This window comes from Salvelinus alpinus, chromosome 11 (genome assembly GCF_045679555.1).
Source record: "Salvelinus alpinus chromosome 11, SLU_Salpinus.1, whole genome shotgun sequence".
NCBI lineage: Eukaryota > Metazoa > Chordata > Actinopteri > Salmoniformes > Salmonidae > Salvelinus > Salvelinus alpinus.
The window spans coordinates 29,058,159-29,079,476 of NC_092096.1; the positions used below are offsets into that span (position 1 = coordinate 29,058,159).

Genomic DNA, 21,318 nt, shown 5'->3' on the forward strand with positions numbered 1-21,318 from the left:
ATGGAACCCCTTCACCTGTTTCAGTCCTGAAGGCCATGGATCTCTGTCCTGACTGGGTACAACATGGAGGAGCTACTGTGCATAGACTCACTTACGTAATGGCTTATTGACTGTAAACGTGGCACGCTTTGACGATCATGTGAGAATTATGGATTTTATACTTGGCCTTTCAATGGCTGGGGCAAGAGTTTAGATAGCCAGAGTTTAAATAGAAAGAGTTTAAATAGCATGTGACTGAAATGTATTTTCTAGCACTAAAACTTCCTTTCGAAGAGTTTTTACAGTGCTTGTTTTTTGATGGGCAGCACTGAAATGTTAATTCATGGACTTGGATTGGTGGATGAGGTTATGTTCCATAGCTGTTTGTTTATGGCTTTGTCACAACATTGGACATCCATGTTTGTTACTAGTGTTTTGATGTGTTTCACCGTTGTGTTTTTCCTGGGGTGTTGGTCGGTAGGATGGGAGGGAGCAGGGTGCGACTTTTGGGAACCTGGCTGGACAAGGGCCCTGGCTGCTTGTCTGTTTTTACCCATTCCTGTCAAAGAAGCCTTTGTATGGGAAGAACAGCACTGTGGGTAATTGGCTGTTAAAATCATTTAGCAGAACTCTGTGTGCGCTGCCCAGTGCCTCATCTTGTTGTTACGTAATAGCAGCAATCAAATGTTCAATAGAATGGAAATATGAACACATGCCTCCTGCTGGCCCACTACTTCAGTGCACTCGGTGCGTTCAATTGAATTGGGTTTACCGTGGACAGCAATACAGACAGTCCTTTGTAGCTTGCTCTCCCAGAGGTTAGGAACATTTGGTCGGAAACTTGCCTGCCTCATTAGCCGACCTCTTTGACCTGAATTTAGGATTCAGGCGTGTTTTTGACATAATGTTGAGACTTGCTTTAACCCGCCTGAAGTGAATGTGGTTATAGTATCATAAAGGAAACTGCACAGCAGCAATAGAACATGGACGTGTGTCTGAAAGGGTTACTTAGAGGTTCTTTTAGGGAAAATAATGTGTGCTAATCTCTAAAAATAGATATGTAAAATTGAGGTCACAATTGATTTTACAGTCTGTCAAGCAAAAACAATACTACAATTACTTATCTACGTCGACTACAAAATCCCTTTGAACTTGATACAGTTAGAGGCCATTTTGTTAACTCTCAGTGTATAGCAGAGTACAAAAGGTATCCAAAACCAGTCTGCACGGAACGTCAAGATTCCAATGCGTGACAGGAACAGTGATATTGTTTATGAAAGACGCCATGGTTACAGCACACTGAAGTGCGTGAGCTACCAACATGTATCGAAAGGAGAGATAAAATGGTGCTGCGGGTTCAGGGGAATGTGACACAGAAGGGTGTGTGTAGAATGACACCTTTTCTTCCCCTTGAAGTGTCCTTTGTCAAGGCCCTAGAGTTCTGGCCAGTCAGGTAAGACTCATTGAATGTATCTTCATAACATTAACAGTAACTAGCTCATTGTTGACAGATTACACAGTCAAATTATTAGGGATCTTGTCACTTTATAGAGGACTAGTCAAAGTGTAATTACAAAGAAATGATGGCTAGTTGAGGCCCAGAACTTTTAGTTAACGTTTAGACAACATTGAATGATTGGTTGTATGTTTGCTGGTTATAAGGGCTTCCCGCCACATCAGCAGCTCTCTGAATATTCTTAGAACGTTTACTATCTCTCCCTTTGCCGTTTTCTACAGGTATTTGCCCTATAGTGTAAGGCTGAGCTGAAGCACGCCAACCTACCGAGTACAACTGCTCTGCTTTGGACCGTGACCCCTTCCCCAGCCCCGCACCACTATAGCCGTAACCATGGACCGCATGGAGCTGAAGAAAGTCTGCATGGAGGCAGACGATGACAGCACAGACAGTTTGGACGATCGCTTCACAGAGCCCATCGACTCAGAGAAGGCCACCATCAACAGGTGTGGTTCAATACTGTATCAATTATTTTAGCTGAGACTTTCTACAGAAAAAAATGGAAATAAAGCGCATTGCCTTAGTTGTGGCAACAAGAATGTGTTCTTTGCCAAACTATACAGAAATGGTTCTTTATCATACATTTCTTGTCTCCTACCTATCATTGTCTAATGTACACAATGCTATTCAATACACTGGTTAGGAGAATCTCTCAGCTCATAGCTTCACTGTAAACCGCCAACAGATCAGCTACACTGTAATCTCATTTCTTCCATCACCCCAAAAAATAAAAGAAATAGAAGCTGGAACTAGCCTAACTGACCCTGTAACCACTCATAAAGTCCTAACATGGCTGTCATAAACTAGTCATAAAGAAGTATTTTAAACTAGAGATTGATTCAATGATTGTACATCTGCAGTCACTTCCTGGATGAGGATGGAGACGCAGAGAGCCACAAGTTTCTCACTAATGGGATTATGAAGAAGAAGAAGTACGAGGAGTATCAAGAAGAATACGTAAGAAGACTGATGATGAACTATCGATGACAACACATGCATGTTTGCTCTTGCTCATGGACACTATCTCTTAACAACAACCTTGACCATTTCCTCAAAAGCTGTCTGCTTTTATTCAAACCTTCGTTCCGAGGAACCCTTTCGTAGGAACTGGTAGTTGTGCGTGTGTGTGTGTGTGTGTGTGTGTGTGTGTGTGTGTGTGTGTGTGTGTGTGTGAGAAATGTTCTTGTTTACGATCAGTTGAAGTCATGGTAATCTCTCTCTTACCCTCTCTCTCTAACTTTCTCTCTCTCAGCACCCAGGACATACCTCCTTTGGTATGTCGGTCTTCAACCTGAGTAATGCGATCATGGGCAGCGGCATCCTGGGTCTCTCCTACGCAATGGCCAACACTGGCATTGTGCTTTTTGTGTAAGTGTGTGTTAACTTCTGCCATAGAGACAATGTGGAATCAAATCAAATGTATTTATATAGCCCTTCTTACATCAGCTGATATCTCAAAGTGCTGTACTGAAACCCAGCCTAAAACCCCAAACAGCAAGCAATGCAGGTGTAGAAGCACGGTGGCTAGGAAAAACTCCCTAGAAAGGCCAAAACCTAGGAAGAAACCTAGAGAGGAACCAGGCTATGAGGGGTGGACAGTCCTCCTCTGGCTGTGCCGGGTAGAGATTATAACAGAACATGGCCAATATGTTCAAATGTTCATAAATGACCAGCATGGTCAAATAATAATAATCACAGTAGTTGTCGAGGGTGCAACAAGTCAGCACCTCAGGAGTAAATGTCAGTTGGCTTTTCATAGCCGATCATTAAGAGTATCTCTACCGCTCCTGCTGTCTCTAGAGAGTTGAAAACAGCAGGTCTGGGACAGGTAGCACGTCCGGTGAACAGGTCAGGGTTCCATAGCCGCAGGCAGAACAGTTGAAACTGGAGCAGCAGCACGGCCAGGTGGACTGGGGACAGCACGGAGTCATCATGCCAGGTAGTCCTGAGGCATGGTCCTAGGGCTCAGGTCCTCCGAGAGAGAGAGAAAGAGAGAATTAGAGAGAGCATACTTAAATTCACACAGGACACCGGATAAGACAGGAGAAGTACTCCAGATATATAGGGTCAATGTTTGGTTTATGCAACAGTCAAGTGATTAAACCACCAGCTAATAAAGTAAACGATTCTGTCTGCATCGTATAGTATTACTCATAGGACTGAAATAGCTTCAGAGTCCTTGGTATAGCAAGTGGGGTTTGACAACAGGGTGAGTGGTGGGGTATGTATTTGGGAATAGACAGACACTGACTTTGGCAGTGTCAGGACCTTCTTGTGACATGCCATCCCCAGCATGCATGCAAAGGTGGCGTGAACAACCATGTTACAGCCCCGCCTCTGAATCCCATCACCGCCTCCATTCCCAGCTTCCCCGGATTGTGTTGACGGTCCATAACAGCCTGTTCAATCAATCCCTATAACCAGGTTTCTCAAATGTCCAAAACAGGATGATGATGCTTTATTTCAGTTCTGTTTCCACTGTGTATGGCTGGGCTTTACCAAGAAATTATTTTGTGACTTGAGTACTTTCACTAAGCAAAAACATTGTCATTTTCGGCATATCCCTGAAAGTGATTGAAGGAGAGGAGACAAGAAAATAGATTAGGAACCCACTTGATGAGTATAGTGGCGCAGCCGGTTTGTTTCCGGTCCTAAGGAGTTTACAGGGAGTCCCCAAACGTCAGTCCCCCTCGTCAGTTACGACATCTTACTTCCTCACCATCTATTCTGGGCTTCCCTGACATTCTGGAAGGTGGTATCACATAACACCCATTTGATACAGTCATTCATTCACCTGCTTGCCTATCTCTGGTCAACAAGAGTACAGTGAGGGGTAGAGGGGCAACTCTCAATTCAAAAACAACATGTTTAATTCAGTTAGTTTAATACGTTGGAGCCCATTGGAGGCTGGATGATTGGGTTAGAGGCTCCTTGGTGACCAAGGCCCCTTGTGAACTCTTTAAGTGTAAGGATTTAAGGCTGATCATGTTCAGCCGATGCGGGAAACCCATACATCCCCTCCCGGAATACCTCACAAGTTACTTTATTGACTTATATAATAGCTCAGAGTTTAGTCTGGTCTCCAAGCACTGACATGCATTGGTCGACCACTATTTTGTCTGAGCTGGCACATATATTGACATGGCATGATGGTGTCTTTGACATGTGCTTTAAGCATTGGAACATGGTCTTCTCAAATAGGCAGTAAATGAATGCCAGAGAAAGCATCCGGACCCCCCCCCCCCCCCAAGTGAAATACGACTGCAGTTCTAAAGCTAAGTTTACCTCCCTAAATAGGTCATGGGGAAAACAGAGTGAGAGTGACAAGGGGGGGAAACTGGTGAAAGTTATTATGTAGGGTGTTTTGTAACCCAGTTGATTCCCCTATATGTGTTGTTTGTTGTGATTTGCGTAACATTTCCGTATGGTATAGCCCATTGCTAATGTCTGACTGGTTTCTATCCCAACATAGAGTCCTTCTCTTGGGTGTGGCCATCTTGTCGTTGTACTCTGTTCACTTGCTGCTAATGACTGCAAAAGAAGGAGGTAGGTGTCATTTTTTAATTAATGGAAATGTCTGTCTTTCATTAGCATCTGTCTGTCTGTCTTCGCCTTTCTGCTTTTTTCCCTTTGTATCTTTGAATATCACTCATCACCACATTGTCGTTGTTCTAACAGGCTCTCTCATCTATGAAAAGTTGGGAGAGCGAGCTTTTGGCTGGCCGGGGAAAATGGCTGCGTTTGGATCGATAACCCTTCAAAATATTGGTGGTAAGTGAACAGCTAATGTTGCATTCATTGTAGTGTTATGATTCTATATTGAAATGTACATTTGTGTTTATTTGCACCCAGCCATGTCCAGCTACCTCTTCATTGTAAAGTATGAGCTGCCAGAAGTGATCCGTGCCTTCATGGGACTGGAGCAGAGCTCTGGGTAAGTGTCATTGGTTAACTATTTCATAAAATCCGTTTATTTGTAGTTAATTTGACACAGGTGGCTCAACACACTACACAGTTTGGTTGGTGTATTGATAGATAGACGGATGGATTGATGCTCTGCGTGTGAGACCTGTTCTCTCTGCGTTGTTTACAGTGAATGGTACATGAACGGAAACTACCTGGTTGTGTTTGTGTCCATCGGTATCATCCTGCCTCTCTGCATACTCAAAAACCTGGGTAAGTGGTGTGGGTGTGTGGGGGTGTGTGTGTGTGTGTGTGGGTATGTGTGTGTTGCAGTTGTTTCAGATTTAGTCTTTGTATACTTTGTTTAAATAATGTGTGTGAGTGTTTGCGTGATGGTACATGAGTTTCTCTCTAATTCTCTATCTTGTCTCTAGGCTACCTTGGTTACACCAGTGGATTCTCTCTATCCTGCATGGTGTTTTTCCTGGGAGTGGTAAGTTTAACCTGCCTCCTTTTGCTCCTTTAATTTAGCATTTTTAGCCCGCTGAATGACTGAACAATGACGGATGATGGTGTTGATATTATATAAAGTACCATCAGATGTGAGTTAAGACAGCTACATTTCACCTTCTGTCAATATGGCAACAACTCCTGCTTTTTATAAACTCTGACATTCTTATATAGTACATTCCGCCTACATTGCTTTTGTATTCTTGCCACACGGTGTCTTGATCATGACTACTTTCTCCTCCTTAAATGTCATCCTGACCTTTTGTAGGGTATTATGCCAGTGCTGGCTTTGCTCTCACAGGCAATGTGGGTGATTTGCATGCCATGGTAGTTCCTAGTAACATTTAGAATATGCCTGGTGTGGAGTTCAGCTGGTTAGTTACCGTACATGAGATTAGAGATGAGTTTATCAATAGCCTTCTTTGATATCTTAAACTCTACTTTGGCCCACTTGCTCTCTAGTGCTGTATCATATTAAACCCTGATACAGTCTGTATCATCATTAATGAAATAGATCTGTGCTTGCGGCCACACTCCGTTTTACACAGGGTTTATACCATAGTAGCTATCAGAGAGACATCCTATGTAGTTAGTAACCCTGAAAGTACATAGTTTAGCGTTCAGCATCTGTTTCTTTGAAGACAGAATGAAAGATTACAGGATGGAAGGAACTCATTGCTCTGCAATATAATGGAATGCTGCCAATGTAATATAATGCATTTCTATGTTTGCTAATCATCCCCATCTCACTCCTCTGTCCCCATCTCACCCTTCTGTCCCCTCTTTACCTCTCAGCTGATCTATAAGAAGTACAACCTCCCCTGCCCGATGCCCTTCATGTACCATCATACCAACCACAGTATGAATGGAACAGCCCTGGGGCCCCACGCCCTGCACAACGGCACCGTCCTCATGGACTTCTCCAGAGCTGACATGTCCCCCGCCTCCTACCTGGACGGCCACCACACCTCAGGGGTCCGCTTCGAACCACACCCCGACGACGTGGAGGAGATGTGCACGCCCAAGTACTTTGTGTTCAACTCTCAGGTGAGGTGTGGAGCTACTGTATGTGGGTGGGGGGGGGGTGGAGGTATGTGGGTGGGGTGTGAGTGCGTACGTGTGTGTGTATATGTGGTGAGTCGGAATGCTTCATGTCATAATTCTGTGTTTTGGAAACAATATCCTCTGATAAATAGTCCCTGAAACGCGATTAATCAAGGTTTAGAAGAACCCAATTCTTAACGTATCTGGGCTTGTGTTTCATTCCACGATCTCTTCTCCTGTCATTGCAGACTGCTTACACTGTTCCCATCCTGGCCTTCTCCTTTGTGTGCCACCCTGAAATTCTACCCATCTACAGTGAACTCAAAGAGTAAGTGCATCCAAGTGAATTACAAAAGACACGTTTGCATAGACGCTCATAGAAATTGCTGCGGTACATTTTCTCCATATAACTCACATCTCAACTTGCGTTTTCCCCAGTCGCTCCCGTAGAAAGATGCAGAACGTGTCCAACCTGTCCATCCTGGCCATGCTGGTCATGTACATGCTCTCAGCGCTGTTTGGCTACCTCACTTTCTATGGTAAAATATACACACACGCACAATAAGATACATTTGCAGCAATTGTATTCTTTTTTTTCTGCTTTTATTGCCATTATATGTTAATTTTATGACTAGTAAGCTACCATAACCATTGCGTGTTTGTTTACCATATCTCTCTCTCACACCCAGTTCAGGCTTTTGTATTGGTATGTCTGACAGCTTGTATTCCTTCTTTCTCCCAAACACAGAAAACGTGGAGGCAGAGTTGCTCCACACCTTCACCAAGGTGTATAAGTTTGACAACATGCTCCTGTTGGTCCGTCTGGCTGTCCTGACTGCTGTCACCCTGACTGTCCCCATTGTCCTGTTCCCTGTAAGTACAACGAGGCATCTGCTCAAACGCACGCAGACACACACACACACGCACATCCACACTCACACACACAAGCAGAGACTCGCACACGCATGCATGCTCACAGACACCCACATACACAAAACATATGCACACATTCTCACGCATACAATTTATGCAGACACATTCACACGCCGCTCAACACCTAGGTCATTTTATCCAAATGAGATAAAAATACATTAATTATTTTAATACCAAAAACAGGGTCTCTTTCTCTATTGGCTGAGTGAGTGGGTGTGTTGACACGGCTGGTTTTCTTGCTGGACTTGGTAAAGCACATACTGTTCTGCTGTGACGTTAGCTGACTCATTATTGGACTTTCAGCAATCCCGTCAATCCATTTCCCCAGGTCCCAAATGAGAACCAGCCCAGGTTTTCAAAGCTCTGTTTGTCTGTCGTAAGCTTCCTTGCAAGAGCACTCTGTCCCTCCTCCAATCATACTCTCAATCATACTTTAGACACACAAATAAGAGCATAAACAAAATTAACACGCACACACATACACAGCTTTGGAACAATTACACCCCTACACTGCTCCCCACATGATGCCAGACATATTCAGTCCCTTCCTTCTGGGGCACACATCAATAGGCTCAGCATGTGAAAGCACGGAAATGTATTACTGTAAGTACTGTATTACTGTAAATGTACTACTGTAAGTCTCTGGATAACAGCGTCTGATAAATGACTAAAATGTCAATGTGAAAAAGCAGTGGTACAATAGACGTCTTGTTCATCACAAGCTCTTTAGCTTGGCTGCCAAGGAACACAGTGTAATGTTCACAACTCCCCTGTCTCTCATTTCCCACTCTGCTCTAAGTAGCACATTGTCACCACATGCTGTCCTAGCGAATAAATGCAGTGAAGTCACTTGCTACCGTCCTTATTTTGTTAAAGTGTAAGCTGCAGTTTAGCCTTGGTTTGTACAGTTTAGCCTTGGTTTGTACAGTTTAGCCTTGGTTTGTACAGTTTAGCCTTGGTTTCTAGCGTCAGTTCAGGTCTGATACTGTGTTTCTGTTCCACTGGTTATTATGTAATCTCCTGTCCATGCGGACTGCCTGCCTGCCTGTCTGCCTGTCTGGTGTGTGAGTCACTGAATGAGAGTGTTGGCCTTGCATGGCGTACCTGACCCCCCTATATGGCTGTGGGCTATATTTGTCTTGGCCCTAGCCTGGCACAGGAGCCCATAAAGGGCGGAGGGTCTCAGAGGTGTCATGGACCTCCTTTGTAGCCTACAATGAACCATGCATTAGCACTTAGCAGTGCCCATTAGAATTGATCCTCTCAAAGGACTTAGTTGACCCAAGGAACATTAAGATGGTAATATTAGATTTATGGAGATTTTTTTAAATCCAGTGATCAAAGTGCTATACAGGGGAGCTGCACCACAATTCCACTGTTTACCTACAGTCACTGTAGCTTGCAGGAGATGGGTTCTTGTGATGGGAGAGACAGTTTTAGGCTGGAATGGTTAATGGACTATATGGTGGTGTTACACTGAGCCACCAGCAGAGAGCAGGGGAGAACTGTCAGCCCCATGGCTCTAGTCAGCCCTGCTTAGAAAGAGAGGTGGGGGGAGTATCCGTTTTGACTGTGGGCTATACTGATACTCCCACACTCTTACACGCCCACAGAAACACTACCTCTCTCACACACACACACAGAGAGAAACACACACACTCACCAGCTCTCTCACTGTGGGAGTGAACGCTTCTTTGGTCATGGGAATGTGCGAGTGAATCTCACAGTCCCAGTGGAAGTTTACAGGAGATAAGCCCTGAGCAGACAGTGGAAAAACCCTCACTGTGACCTCCACCTTAGAGGGAGGGAGAGAGAAAGATAGAGGGAGGGAGGGAGAGAGAGAGAAACAATGCACTCACTGACTATTGCAGCTGACACCAAAATGCAGTGTCAGAAGGGAGGCTATACGGACACGCCTAGTGCCCAAATGAATTAAGTTTCTTGCGCACTGAGAGTCGAGTAGAGACGAACGGATTGGGTTCAGTCAGTCCCGATGAGCCCTTCCCAGCTACCTAGTTTATGCTTATGGCTAGAAACTTCAGCAAGAATTTGAAACTTGCCTGCCGAAGTTGAAATCATTTTGTTTTTATATGAGTATATATCTTTTTTTAATGTAACGTTAGACGTTAATGCTGTAGTTGTACATTTTTGGTGAAAACTACAATAAATGTGCTTCAGCTGTCACCATGGTCTGTTATTGGCTACGCTATCTAGCTACCCTTTCCTTACTGTGGCAAGTGGGAGCGAAGGACACTGTTCCCTGTGTTGTTGTGTTGCCTGCTTGCAGCGCAACCTCTCCCCATTGAGCAGTAGATTGTATCCAGATGGTTACTACAAACATTACAAGTTATTTATTGTCTAGGCTTCTATCCTACTCGGAATAAAATCAAGTTGGATGGAACAAATTGGAGATGGTGACCAATAAGACAAGTTATTTCTCCCTTGCCCATCGACGTAATCATCACGTTCTTTAACAGGTTTTAACTAGCGCAATGCTGTTGCCAGGTAGCCAGCATTACCTATCTGTGAGGGGCGTATCAAGACGACTGACTGAACCAAACCCCTTCGTCTCGACATGACTCTCAGCTGCGCCACATACACTTCATGACCAAAATTCGCCGAACATCTCATTCCAAAATCATGGGCATTAATAATATGTTGGTCCCCCCTTTGCTGCTCTAACAGCCTCCACTCTTCTGGGAAGGCTTTCCACTAGATGTTGGAACATTGCTGCGGGGACTTCTATTCGGCCACGAGAGCATTAGTGATGTTGGGCGATTAGGCCTGGCTCACGGTCGGTGTTCCAATTCACCCCAAAGGTGTTTGATGGGGTTGAGGTCAGGGCTGTGTGCAGGCCAGTCAAGTTCTTCCACACCGATCTCAACAAACCATTTCTGTATGAACCTCGCTTTGTGCACGGGGGTATTGTCATGCTGAAACAGGAAAGGGCCTTCCCCAAACTGTTAGCACAAAGTTGGAAGCACAGAATTGTCTAGAATGTCATTGTATGCTGTAGCGTTAAGATTTCCCAGATTCGTCCGTTGGACTGCCAGATGGTGAAGCCTGGTTCATCACTCTAGAGAACGCATTTCCACTGCTCCAAAGTCCAATGGCAGTGAGCTTTACACCACTCCAGCCTACGCTTGACATTGCGCATGGTGATCTTAGGCTTGTGTGCGGCTGCTCGGCCATGGAAACCCATTTCATGAAGCTCCCGACAAACAGTTATTGTGCTGAAGTTGCTTCCTGAGGCAGTTTGGAACTTGGTAGTGAGTGTTGCAACTGAGGACAGACGTTTTTTATGCGCTACATGCTTCAGCACTCTGTGGTCCCATTTTGTGAGCTTGTGTGGCCTACCACTTCTCGGCTGAGCTGTTGTTGCTCTTAGATGTTTCCATTTCACAATAACAGCACTTACAATTGACTGGGGCAGCTCTAGCAGGGCAGAAATTTGATGAACTGACTTGTTGGAAAGGTGGCATCCTATGATGGTGCCATGTTGAAAGTCACTGAGCTCTTCAGTACGGGCCATTCTACTGCCAATGTTTGTCTATGGAGATTGCATGGCAGTGTGCTCGATTTTATACACCTATCAGCAACGGATGTGGCTGAATTAGCTGAATCCACTCATTTGAAGGGGTGTCCACATACTTTTGGTCATGTAGCGTACATCATCCATTAGGGAAAGGGGGATACCTAGTCAGCTGTACAACTGTATGCATTCAACTAAAATGTGTCTAACGCAGTTAACCCAACTCCTCTGAATCAGAGGGCACCAGGCGTGTCTGTGCAGCCTCTCCCATAGCCGAAAGGCTCCTTGAGCAGGCCGTAGTCAAGCACAGAAACTAAGGGATGCGATGTGAACATAAAGCAAGTACAGCATGTCGAATACATGTTTGGACACACTCATGTCGATGTGTCTGCTGCTGTGTGCTCTGTAGCCATTGGCTACTGGTCTGTTACACCTGAAAAACTGTGGGGCATAGCATATGCATGGCATCTTTTCCAAACACGTTAGTCATGGCCTAGATAACCCAGCATCAAACCATTGATTTCCCCCCCTTGACTGCTGCTCAGGCTTCAACAAAGCATCACGTGCACCTCAGCATTTACAGTGCAGTGAGTTCAGTTCACCGCACAAGCTTGAGGATATAGTTGTGGAGACATAGGAGAGGTGAGATGAAAGTAACCAGTCATGCTGGCATCACGTTGCCAGGTGTCCAGCCCTCTGAATCACGAGACGTGACATGTGAGATCTCCCCGAGAGTCCTTTGCCCTTCATTTGGCAGAGAAGCCTTCAGCACCCAGATTAACGTTTGCTTTGTCTCTCAAGCACTATGTCCTTTATTATAGGCATGAGGGCTAGGGTTGTGTAGGAGGGGAGTGGGGAGTGGAGGTGAAAGGGTGGGCTCAAACAGTTAAGAACCTAAAGGAAACAGTAAAGATACTTGGTCGCGAACAAGCAGGTTTTAATGAAACAGTGTTTAGATGTGGTAGGCAGACTTGTCTAGTTCCCATGCTCTCTTTGTTTCATGGCTCCTCAATAACAGGAACACAAATATTTAAATTACTTCAAGTCAACTGTTCATTTTGATGTTTAAAAAGTTACTTAAAATGTTCTTAAGTATGATGATTCCTGTTTTCATGAGTCATTTTAATTGACCTACAACATTGTTTTTGAATGTTGGTGTGTGATATGATCTGTTATATTGTGATATTCTTTGGCCTCGTCTCAAGGCGGTTGACCTTTTCTTTCTTTCTAAATAAAGCAGTGGGGCCACTTGTCTGAGAAATATAAATGCAGGAAATAACCTTCTAACTATTAACCTTGGTATTTTCTGCTGCTTATGGCTCTGTAATAAGATGGGATTCTGTTTGTGTTGCAGTCAGTTATGATGGTTACATTGGCCTAGTAGTGATGGTACTCTTGTGATGGGGTTGTTAGGTTGCTGTTGAGTTTTCCACTAGAGGGCAGGTCAGAGATGACAAATCCTGTGGTGCACAAGCACAATGCCCAGTTGGCTGTGACCCAAAAGTAGCCTGCCATGCATGCTGTCTTTTCACAGTGACTTCATGGAAAATAAGCTTATAGTCAATAAGTTCATTATATATCTGCCCTTGTTATTGCTGTGATACACTATTTTCAGGATAATTTGACTGGCTTTACAAAGTGAACCCTGTCACCTGTCTTTGACAGTGGTTGAATAGGCTTGTTGAATGTGGTGGAAAAGGGTTTAAAATGGGTTTTTATTTCTGATGGTCAGTCAATTGAGGATTTTTAAAAAAAATGTCAAGTTATAACCTGTTTTATCTTATTCCTGACCTTATGGTGTGCTTGTTCGTCTTAATCTTGGATTTACCTTTTTGTTCTTCCCTTTTTAATGTCTTCCTCCCTATGAAAAAAGCACTGGCAAACCAAGGCGTAGTAATACTATGCCATATATCTAGCTGTATCTGAAAAGGTTGCAGAATCTTTCACTTGGTTGGAGCCCAGTTGGCTCCCTGGTTTTGGGCCATGTTGCTAGCTTTTGGCTGGCCTGGTAGACCCAGGTACCTTAGCAGCGGTGGCGCTTTGCCACATATCTCACCCCAGTGGGAGCTGTCATAGCAGGTGGAGGGAGGGAGATGCAGGCAAATATTGCATGGTGCACTCCAAAGGCCCTGCGCAGGATTTCTGTTGGGCGCTGAATAGTTCAGAGCCTTGGCAGCCAGGTGGGTAGAAATGTCACGCCCAGGCGCCAGGTTTTCACCGGTCCAATTATGCAATGGCTGCTGGGAGAGGGGATTGTTTATTATCAATGGGGGGGAGGAGGTAATTTTGCCTTGCAGAGCTACTGCCACGCCTTAAAATAATTTTGGTGTAAATCTCTGCCACTCCTTCATACATTCTTTCAGCAAGGTGTCAGTGTTGGCCATTTTGGCTCTTGATCCACAACTCAAGAGAGTAGCGCTCCATCAACCCTCACCAAACAAGTATTTAGACTGAAACATGAACCAGCCAAGTGTCTCGTCTTTCTGCTGTCTAAATATCTACGTAGGAAAGGTATCATTAGTGAAAAAGCAAATGAGAGGATTTCAAAAAAGAGAATAAAGGGAAACTGTTAATTGACAAGCGTTGCCTGGGGGCAGAACACACCTATCCTGCTGCCTTCAGTCCCGCCTTCTCTGGCCCTCGGCTGATGCAATCCCAGGGTGCCGTTGCAGGAGGTTCTCCCAGAGTTAATTCTCTGCCTTTTGAATGGCGCTTTAAGCCCCGCCTCCTAAACCTTTCGCTCTGTGGCCGGCTGGCCCATAGCAGTTGCTTTTCACCTGATACCCGTGACCTCTCACCCAGTGAAGTCTTTAACTCAATGCCTTGAGCTGTGCAGCTCTCAGCCTTTTAGCTGGTGGCCTCCTTCCCTGCCTGGCTGCCTACTTAGACTCTCACCTGCTGCAGTTGACACACTTCAGTCAGCAGCCAACTGTGGGAATTGGCCTGTGGGCTTAGACTAGTTTGCCGACATGACTGATGATATAGTTACCTACTCGCCCGTGTGTGTGTGTGTGTGTGTGTGTGTGTGTGTGTGTGTGTGTGTGTGTGTGTGTGTGTGTGTGTGTGTGTGTGTGTGTGTGTGTGTGTGTGTGTGTGTGTGTGTGTGTGTGTGTGTGTGTGTGTGTGTGAGAAATAAAGACAAAGTGCTGTATTAATCAATACATAAAAAAACACTTTACAAGTGGTATCCTAAGTGTCAACTGATCGTCAGTATGTAGCGGTTGATCAGACATTATAAAGAGGTTTGTGTTGCAGATCCGTTCCTCCATCAATACCATGCTGTTCAGCCAACGGGAGTTCAGCTGGGTGCGTCACATGCTCATCGCCGCCTTCATCCTCCTGTTCAACAACCTGCTGGTCATCTTCGTCCCCAGCATCAGAGACATTTTCGGCTTCATCGGTGAGTCCTCCTCAACCACAGCAGTGGTCCCCAAACCCATTCCTGGAGAGATACGGGGTGTGCAGGCTTTTGTTCCCACCAAGCACTAACACTGATTGATGTCTTGATGTGGAGGTATTTCATTGAGTGAGGTGTGTTAGTGCTGGGCTTGCTCAAACGTCTGCACACCCTGAGGCTAGTGCTGTCTAAGTGAGGACATTTGTTTAGACAGGAAAAGCTAGATGACTGATGGTGGTCTTCTTCCTGTTTCCCCTCTGACAGGCTCCTCTGCAGCCACCATGCTCATCTTCATCCTCCCTGCTGCCTTCTATCTACGCCTGGTCAAGTCCGTGCCGATGCGCTCCGTGCAGAAGATCTCGGTAAGTGTGCAGGAAACGATGGTGCACGAACACATACACAAACACTCAACTCAAAATCACATATGGTGACTCGCACACAGAACAGCCACTCTGACGCACGCAACATATTACACACACATGCCATAGCCTGACGAAATTAGCACCCATCAACATGCCCATACAGACACACCATAGCTGTTATTAGAACAGACCCCCCACCCCACAGCACTTAGACAACAACCCTGATTTACAGAGTTACAGCAGTCCCCCAAAACAGGGTTTCCCAGAGGCCCACTGAGATGCTTGACAAAAAATGATTGCACAGAATGTACAGATATGAACACTTCACACAACCTCCTCTCACAGTGTCGTTATTCTTTTTCCTGATGTCTTTTAGGCGGCCATTTTCCTGGTGGTGGGCATCATCTTCATGTTTAGCAGCCTGTCGCTCATCGTGATGGACTGGATCCACAACCCTCCCGGCTCCGGCGGTGGTCACTAAGAGGACCCCCCTTACCTCCACCCCCTCTCACCTCAAACCCCCTCCCCTGACTGTGCCTTGGGGGTAAGGTCACCGGGCCCACGGGGTGCCCCCACACATCACCTACAGACTGAGTACTTCAGCGTACTGTAAAGGGGCGGTTCGCTTTTCTCAACCCCACCCCTTTCCATAAAGTATTACTGGAGGGGACTACGTTCTACGACTGAAACAGACTCTTAAGTTCGTTATTCTTTTTCTTTCTTGTTGTTGTTGGATGGTTTAGTTCTAAAGAATCCTCGACAACAGGGACTCGCCGAAAGGACACAAAGTAATCAAGGAGGACGGTCAGAAACGGGAGAAAAGACGTCAGACGCTGCGGCTGTTGCTGCGCGCCCTGCCGTAGTTGTCTAGATAGCCCATCAACCCTACTCTGTGATATTACCTGAGCAGAGGAAAAAATATGAGCAGGGACCTCAACCATTAAACGGTCAAGAGAACCCAAAGAGAACGAGAACTGATCTGAGAGCTGCCACTATTGGAGCTGGTTGTGACTGCAGGCGTGGCTTCAGGGCCATGGGCTCTGCACACTTGAAGATTAGAGAGAGAGAGAGGTGAGACAAGGGTTCAAAAACAAAGAGCACTTTTAGCATATGTTTCAAGTTTTAATGTATTTTTAACACATCCAGACACACACAAGAAACACACACACATACAGCACGCCATCTACACTAATTGGAGCTATTTGGTTACTGTCAAAATCTATTTTTGTACACCTAGGGGGAGTAAGAAAAGTCGATGTAACCGTACATATGACCGCTGTAGAATCTTTTTCCGAGCTAGAGCCTGGAAAAAGTTGTTCTGAGTGATATTTGTAAACTAGGTTTGGTAAAGTAGTTTCTATTTTATTTTATACTCTTACAATCAATCACATCACCAAAGTTTGTGCGCACACATATTTCTCAGTGGCCAGTGTGTTGCTCTCAAAACATCCCTTGACAGCAATCATCAGATCAGACGTTAGCAATCATACACATTGACAGACACATACACCAAGTCAACATTTTCAGCCATGTCCATTCTCCCAATCAACACTTAACGTGATGATCAACACACACTGTCAGCCATTTTGAAACCGCCCAGTAGACTGAGCTTCAAACAAGAGACTACATCCATTCTGTGTTATTGTCGCAGAGATTTGAATGTTGCCAAGTTTCGAATGTACCGGTACTTGGCCAATGTTCTACTGATCTACTGAATGACAGTTTACGTGTTTCTTTCTTTGCCTTCTTGTTCACTCTTGTCCAATATGTCACGCTACAGACCCCTTGGGTCAATTGCAGCGAACATTACCAGGAGATGAGCTCACGTTGTTGGCTTGAGATCATTTTCAACTTGTAACTCCATCTCTTCCTCAACTTCATGTGAAGTGAACTGTGCTATGAAATACAACTAGTGAACGCTAGTTTCAGTGAAGAGGAACAACAGAACTCTATGAGAGTTAAAGAGAGTCTACTGGCAGTATACCATACAGGTTATTTAGCTATTTGACTTGGCACAGCGGTCCTATAACCCATGATAATGTTTTTCTTCTATCCCAGTGTGTAAAACGATATCTTGTGACAAAATTCAATTGTGGAAAAAAATATTGTGGGTAAAATAAGCAATGGATTGGACCTCCAGACTGTGCTGTTTCTGAGACACAAGATAAGTTGTTTTATCTGTGTTTGCAGTTCACACCTTAAAGGGGAAATCTGCAGTTGCTACATTTTTGGACTTATAAATGAATGATTTGTACCCATTGATTCTTGAAAAATATAAATTGTGAATGCCTCAAGAGCTTAGTTTAACCGTCATACCCCATCAGAACCCAAAATATATGATTGGTTTACTCCAATGTTTGTAAACAACATAAATGTAAAACCATCATTTTGATATCATGGATGGTCAGTCCTTGCATCCGTATATTTCATCCTTCAGTTTTTTCCAGATTAGACGGGGACTACACTTTGTTATTGCTTCAACTGCTGATTGCCCCTTTAAGTTCAATATGGGTCATAATGTCAAATGTGGAGAAGATTAGAGAAATGAAATTCATCCACTGTTACTTAGCAGGCTTGTCATTTGGTGATGTTTTTACCAGCGATTTGTTTATGGCAGATAACTCTACTATCAGCAGCAAACATACACAGTATGTGTTTATTACTGTAATTGTGACTCTTGTTACTGTAATTTACATAATTTCAACGGACCATAATTTCTTAAAATGCCCTAATTAATTAATTAACACCATGATAAATTAATTTCAAAATATTGTGCCGTTCTGAAAAAACATTTGTCAGTAGGTGGCTACATTAGCAGTTTGCATTCAAAGCATAGAATACCTGTTTTGTAAGGTATTAAAGCAGATACGTGTTCCGAATGGATCCAGCCAGAATGGACAACATTTACAGATCCTTTGTGGATCTACATATGCATGAAACAAATTGATATTTCAAATGAAATGGTATAGTATGTGCATGTTTTGGATTACAAACATAGTCTTTTCTGACAACTTGTATATGCTTTGTAAATAATCTTATTATATGGTACTCACTGAATTATGTGAGTGGGGGGTTGTAAGGATTTTTACCAGAAGTCTTTTACAATGTTATTTTAGTATTCAATGTTTTTGATTTTGCTCTATGATGATATTTCTTTTTTTTAATGGAAGCTTGTACATTTGTAGAAAATCTCTATCCCCTTTCATTTCTTTATAGTTACATATCTGGAGTACCTGACCTTGAATTAATGAATGGTTTGTCCGTAATGTTGTCTGATGCCTCAGTCCTACAGTGGCTGCAGGGTCCAAGTAGAATCTCAGTGTTGATGTCTTGCGAGACTTAGGTAGATATTGCCTATGTTGAGCTGAAGTATTTGATTCATGCCATGCGGGTGGGTGCGCTGTCAAAAGATCAATGACGTTCAGATCACATGCTTTTAGTAAGAACCACCCAACAGTCACATTTTAGATGCAGACCGTATCGATAGGGGCTGCTGGGTCTTTGCTGAAATTCCTCCTGAGCCTCAGTTACTGTATGTGAAGATATATTTCATGAAGTATATTGACAAAAACCTTACTATTGTGTGAGAATGCAGAAACCAACCTTTGCCTTAATAATTGCAAACTTCAGTTCATCTAGGGAGCAAACCTTAGGGTCAGGCACGGCACCAGATGTAAGACCTTGGTCATACAGTGATTTTGTCATTCGTTTTTTAACATTCAAAGGGGGCATGTTTTTTTCCCCCAATGAAGGACTAGAGCGGAGAGCACAAATGTTGGCGTCTCAGACACTCAAGAAGGGGGTCGGTTCGGGGCTCTTTCAGCGCTATGCCCTCTATCACTCAGGTACAACTTTAGACTGTCGTAGCATGACATGTAATGTGTTACCCCAAAAGCATCTGCCTTATCTGTAACCTGGCCCGAAAGAAGCACTGGGTCAGCACCAGTGTCCTGCCGTTCAGTGTCTGCTTCCTGTGGATCAACTAACATTCAAATTGTATATTTGCCTGAACAAAGGGGATTTTTGTATCAGTGAAGCTGTTTCAATATCATGTAACATGAACAATAAAAATGTGAAATAAACTTGGCTGCATCTCTCTGCTGTTGAAATGAGGGAAGAACAAGGACTTGTGCCTAGAGTCCGCCAGATCAGAGGCAGTAGGGATGACCAGGGATGTTTTCTTGATACGTGTGCGAATTGGACCATTTTCTGTCCTGCTAATCATTCAAAATGTAACGAGTTCTTTTGGATTTCAGGGAAAATGTATGGAGTAAAAAGTACATAATTTTCTTTAGGAATGTATAAATAGTAAAGTACAGATACCCCAAAAAACTACTTAAGTAGTGCTTCAAAAGTATTTTACCATAAGTACTTTACACCACTGAATAAGGGACCTCAGGTGTTTGTAGTATATTGCCAATATACCACAGCTAAGGGCTGTATCCAGGCACTCCGTGTTGCGTCGTGTGTGAGAACAGCCCTTAGCTGTGGTATATTGGCCATATACCACATCCCCTCGGGCCTTATTGCTTAAGTAGTACCCTGAATAAACTAACAGTGCAAAATTCTCTTTTGCACTGATTATTATAGTTACTGAAAACACAACTTGACTTTTTAGTAATGTGTCTTATAAATGCCTTGACCAGTTTTAGTATAATAATTTAAGTACCATACCGTAACTCTATGTAAGTATGTGAAATATTATTGTTATTTTTTCAACATTGACAACGAGGTCTAATTAATTTACATTTTATTGAACCTCAACTTATAACATTTTAATTTCATTCCTTCTCTTCTACAGCTGTAGTGTTGATGTTATTTCATCATTATCTCTCAAGCTCCGTGACAAATATGCAATATGTCTAATGGGCGTGTGTACGTGCTTGTGTGTGCGTGTGTGTGCACTTGTTTGGGGTTATATCTGCTCACCAAATCCCCTCTCTCCCTGCCCACGGCAGGTGTTACGTAAGGTGGCGACGACGCCTGTGACCGACTTGATTTGGGAGCAATTTTGCTGGCATAATGACACAGTGCAGTCTGGCCTGTCCAGAAATATACCTCTATCCTGTCTATTTAACATCCAGCTCTGACATCTAGCACCCACTTGTCATGTTCCAGGACTGGTCACACGCTGGTGGGAGCTAGGTGTTGTCCTCTACCCTCCACCTTACCAAAAACATCTAAGATCATGAATCAGCCTTCAAATGATGTGGAGCAGGTTGTGAGTTTCATTTGAATTTAGACACTATTCCAACTGTACTGGCTGTACAGTAGCTCAAATGCATTCAGTTCATGGTTAATTATGAATGCTATAAATGTTATTTTATTTATGCTATGAAATTTGGGGAAATACCATAAGTAAATTCCAAGAAATTGGGCTATGAAGCTTGTATTGAAATTGGGCTACTACTTTCTTGTATTATTAAATTTGTTGGGTGTGTGTCTGTGTGTCTCAGTGTGAGCACCAGCTCATAGCCTCACTCAGGATGCAGGTCACACTCCTCTGCATGGTTCCCTGTGGATCTGGTTACATAACGCCTCTGCCTCTGGATCATCCCCTACCTCTACCACCCCCCTCTCTCTTTCTCCCTCTATCTCTTTATCCTCACCCTGTTCCACCAAGGACACATACTCACCTCATTTCCAGTGATGCGCTGACCTTCTTTCTCTGTGTCCTTCTATGACACTGTGATACAGTAATTCATCCAATGAGACGTCTCAGAGATTTCATTTCAAAACAAAAAGGTCTAGGCCAATGCCATTTCTGTTGATATACGGCTCTGGTCTAGAGAATTCCATATTCAGTAAATATGCTGTACCACAATAGTGTGTTTGTTGAAGAGGTAAGTACAGAATCCTTTGTAGTAAGGCTTGTGTAGCACTGTCATAGCAGTGACATAATATGCATTGTATGCAGTCATTAACTCTTATGACAGATGACTTAAAGTGATTCTCCAGAACTTTTGTATAATTTCAGACAGTAGTTTTTAAAGGGGTGCTCATGAGCCAAAACGGGTCTCCTTTTTTTGTATACTACGTCATCCAGTTATGTATAATATGTTACGTCCTGCAAATTCACATAATGTTACATTCGTACAATATGTTATGAATTTGTTGTGCTTAAGATGCCTGACTGCATCTT

General features: G+C 43.8%; 1 protein-coding gene across 4 annotated transcripts in view; it reads left to right on the forward strand.

Moving 5' to 3' along the window:
* The window catches only part of LOC139533881 (sodium-coupled neutral amino acid transporter 4-like), a 31,125-nt gene extending 11,867 nt beyond the window's left edge, over nucleotides 1-19,258 (forward strand). For 3 of the 4 annotated variants that reach the window (XM_071332341.1, XM_071332342.1, XM_071332340.1), the window contains exons 2-16: nucleotides 1,717-1,941; nucleotides 2,356-2,452; nucleotides 2,748-2,863; nucleotides 4,968-5,041; nucleotides 5,174-5,266; nucleotides 5,348-5,429; nucleotides 5,589-5,671; nucleotides 5,833-5,891; nucleotides 6,704-6,955; nucleotides 7,201-7,280; nucleotides 7,391-7,491; nucleotides 7,701-7,825; nucleotides 14,673-14,817; nucleotides 15,079-15,176; nucleotides 15,553-19,258. In XM_071332341.1, the coding sequence (XP_071188442.1) occupies nucleotides 1,829-1,941; nucleotides 2,356-2,452; nucleotides 2,748-2,863; nucleotides 4,968-5,041; nucleotides 5,174-5,266; nucleotides 5,348-5,429; nucleotides 5,589-5,671; nucleotides 5,833-5,891; nucleotides 6,704-6,955; nucleotides 7,201-7,280; nucleotides 7,391-7,491; nucleotides 7,701-7,825; nucleotides 14,673-14,817; nucleotides 15,079-15,176; nucleotides 15,553-15,657 (1,623 nt within the window). In that variant the 5' untranslated portion in view covers nucleotides 1,717-1,828 and the 3' untranslated portion in view covers nucleotides 15,658-19,258. Of the gene's footprint in view, nucleotides 1-1,716; nucleotides 1,942-2,355; nucleotides 2,453-2,747; nucleotides 2,864-4,967; nucleotides 5,042-5,173; nucleotides 5,267-5,347; nucleotides 5,430-5,588; nucleotides 5,672-5,832; nucleotides 5,892-6,703; nucleotides 6,956-7,200; nucleotides 7,281-7,390; nucleotides 7,492-7,700; nucleotides 7,826-14,672; nucleotides 14,818-15,078; nucleotides 15,177-15,552 lie in introns of those variants that run through there. The other variant, XM_071332343.1, reaches the window with a different exon arrangement.
* The last annotated feature ends 2,060 nt before the right edge of the window (nucleotides 19,259-21,318 follow it).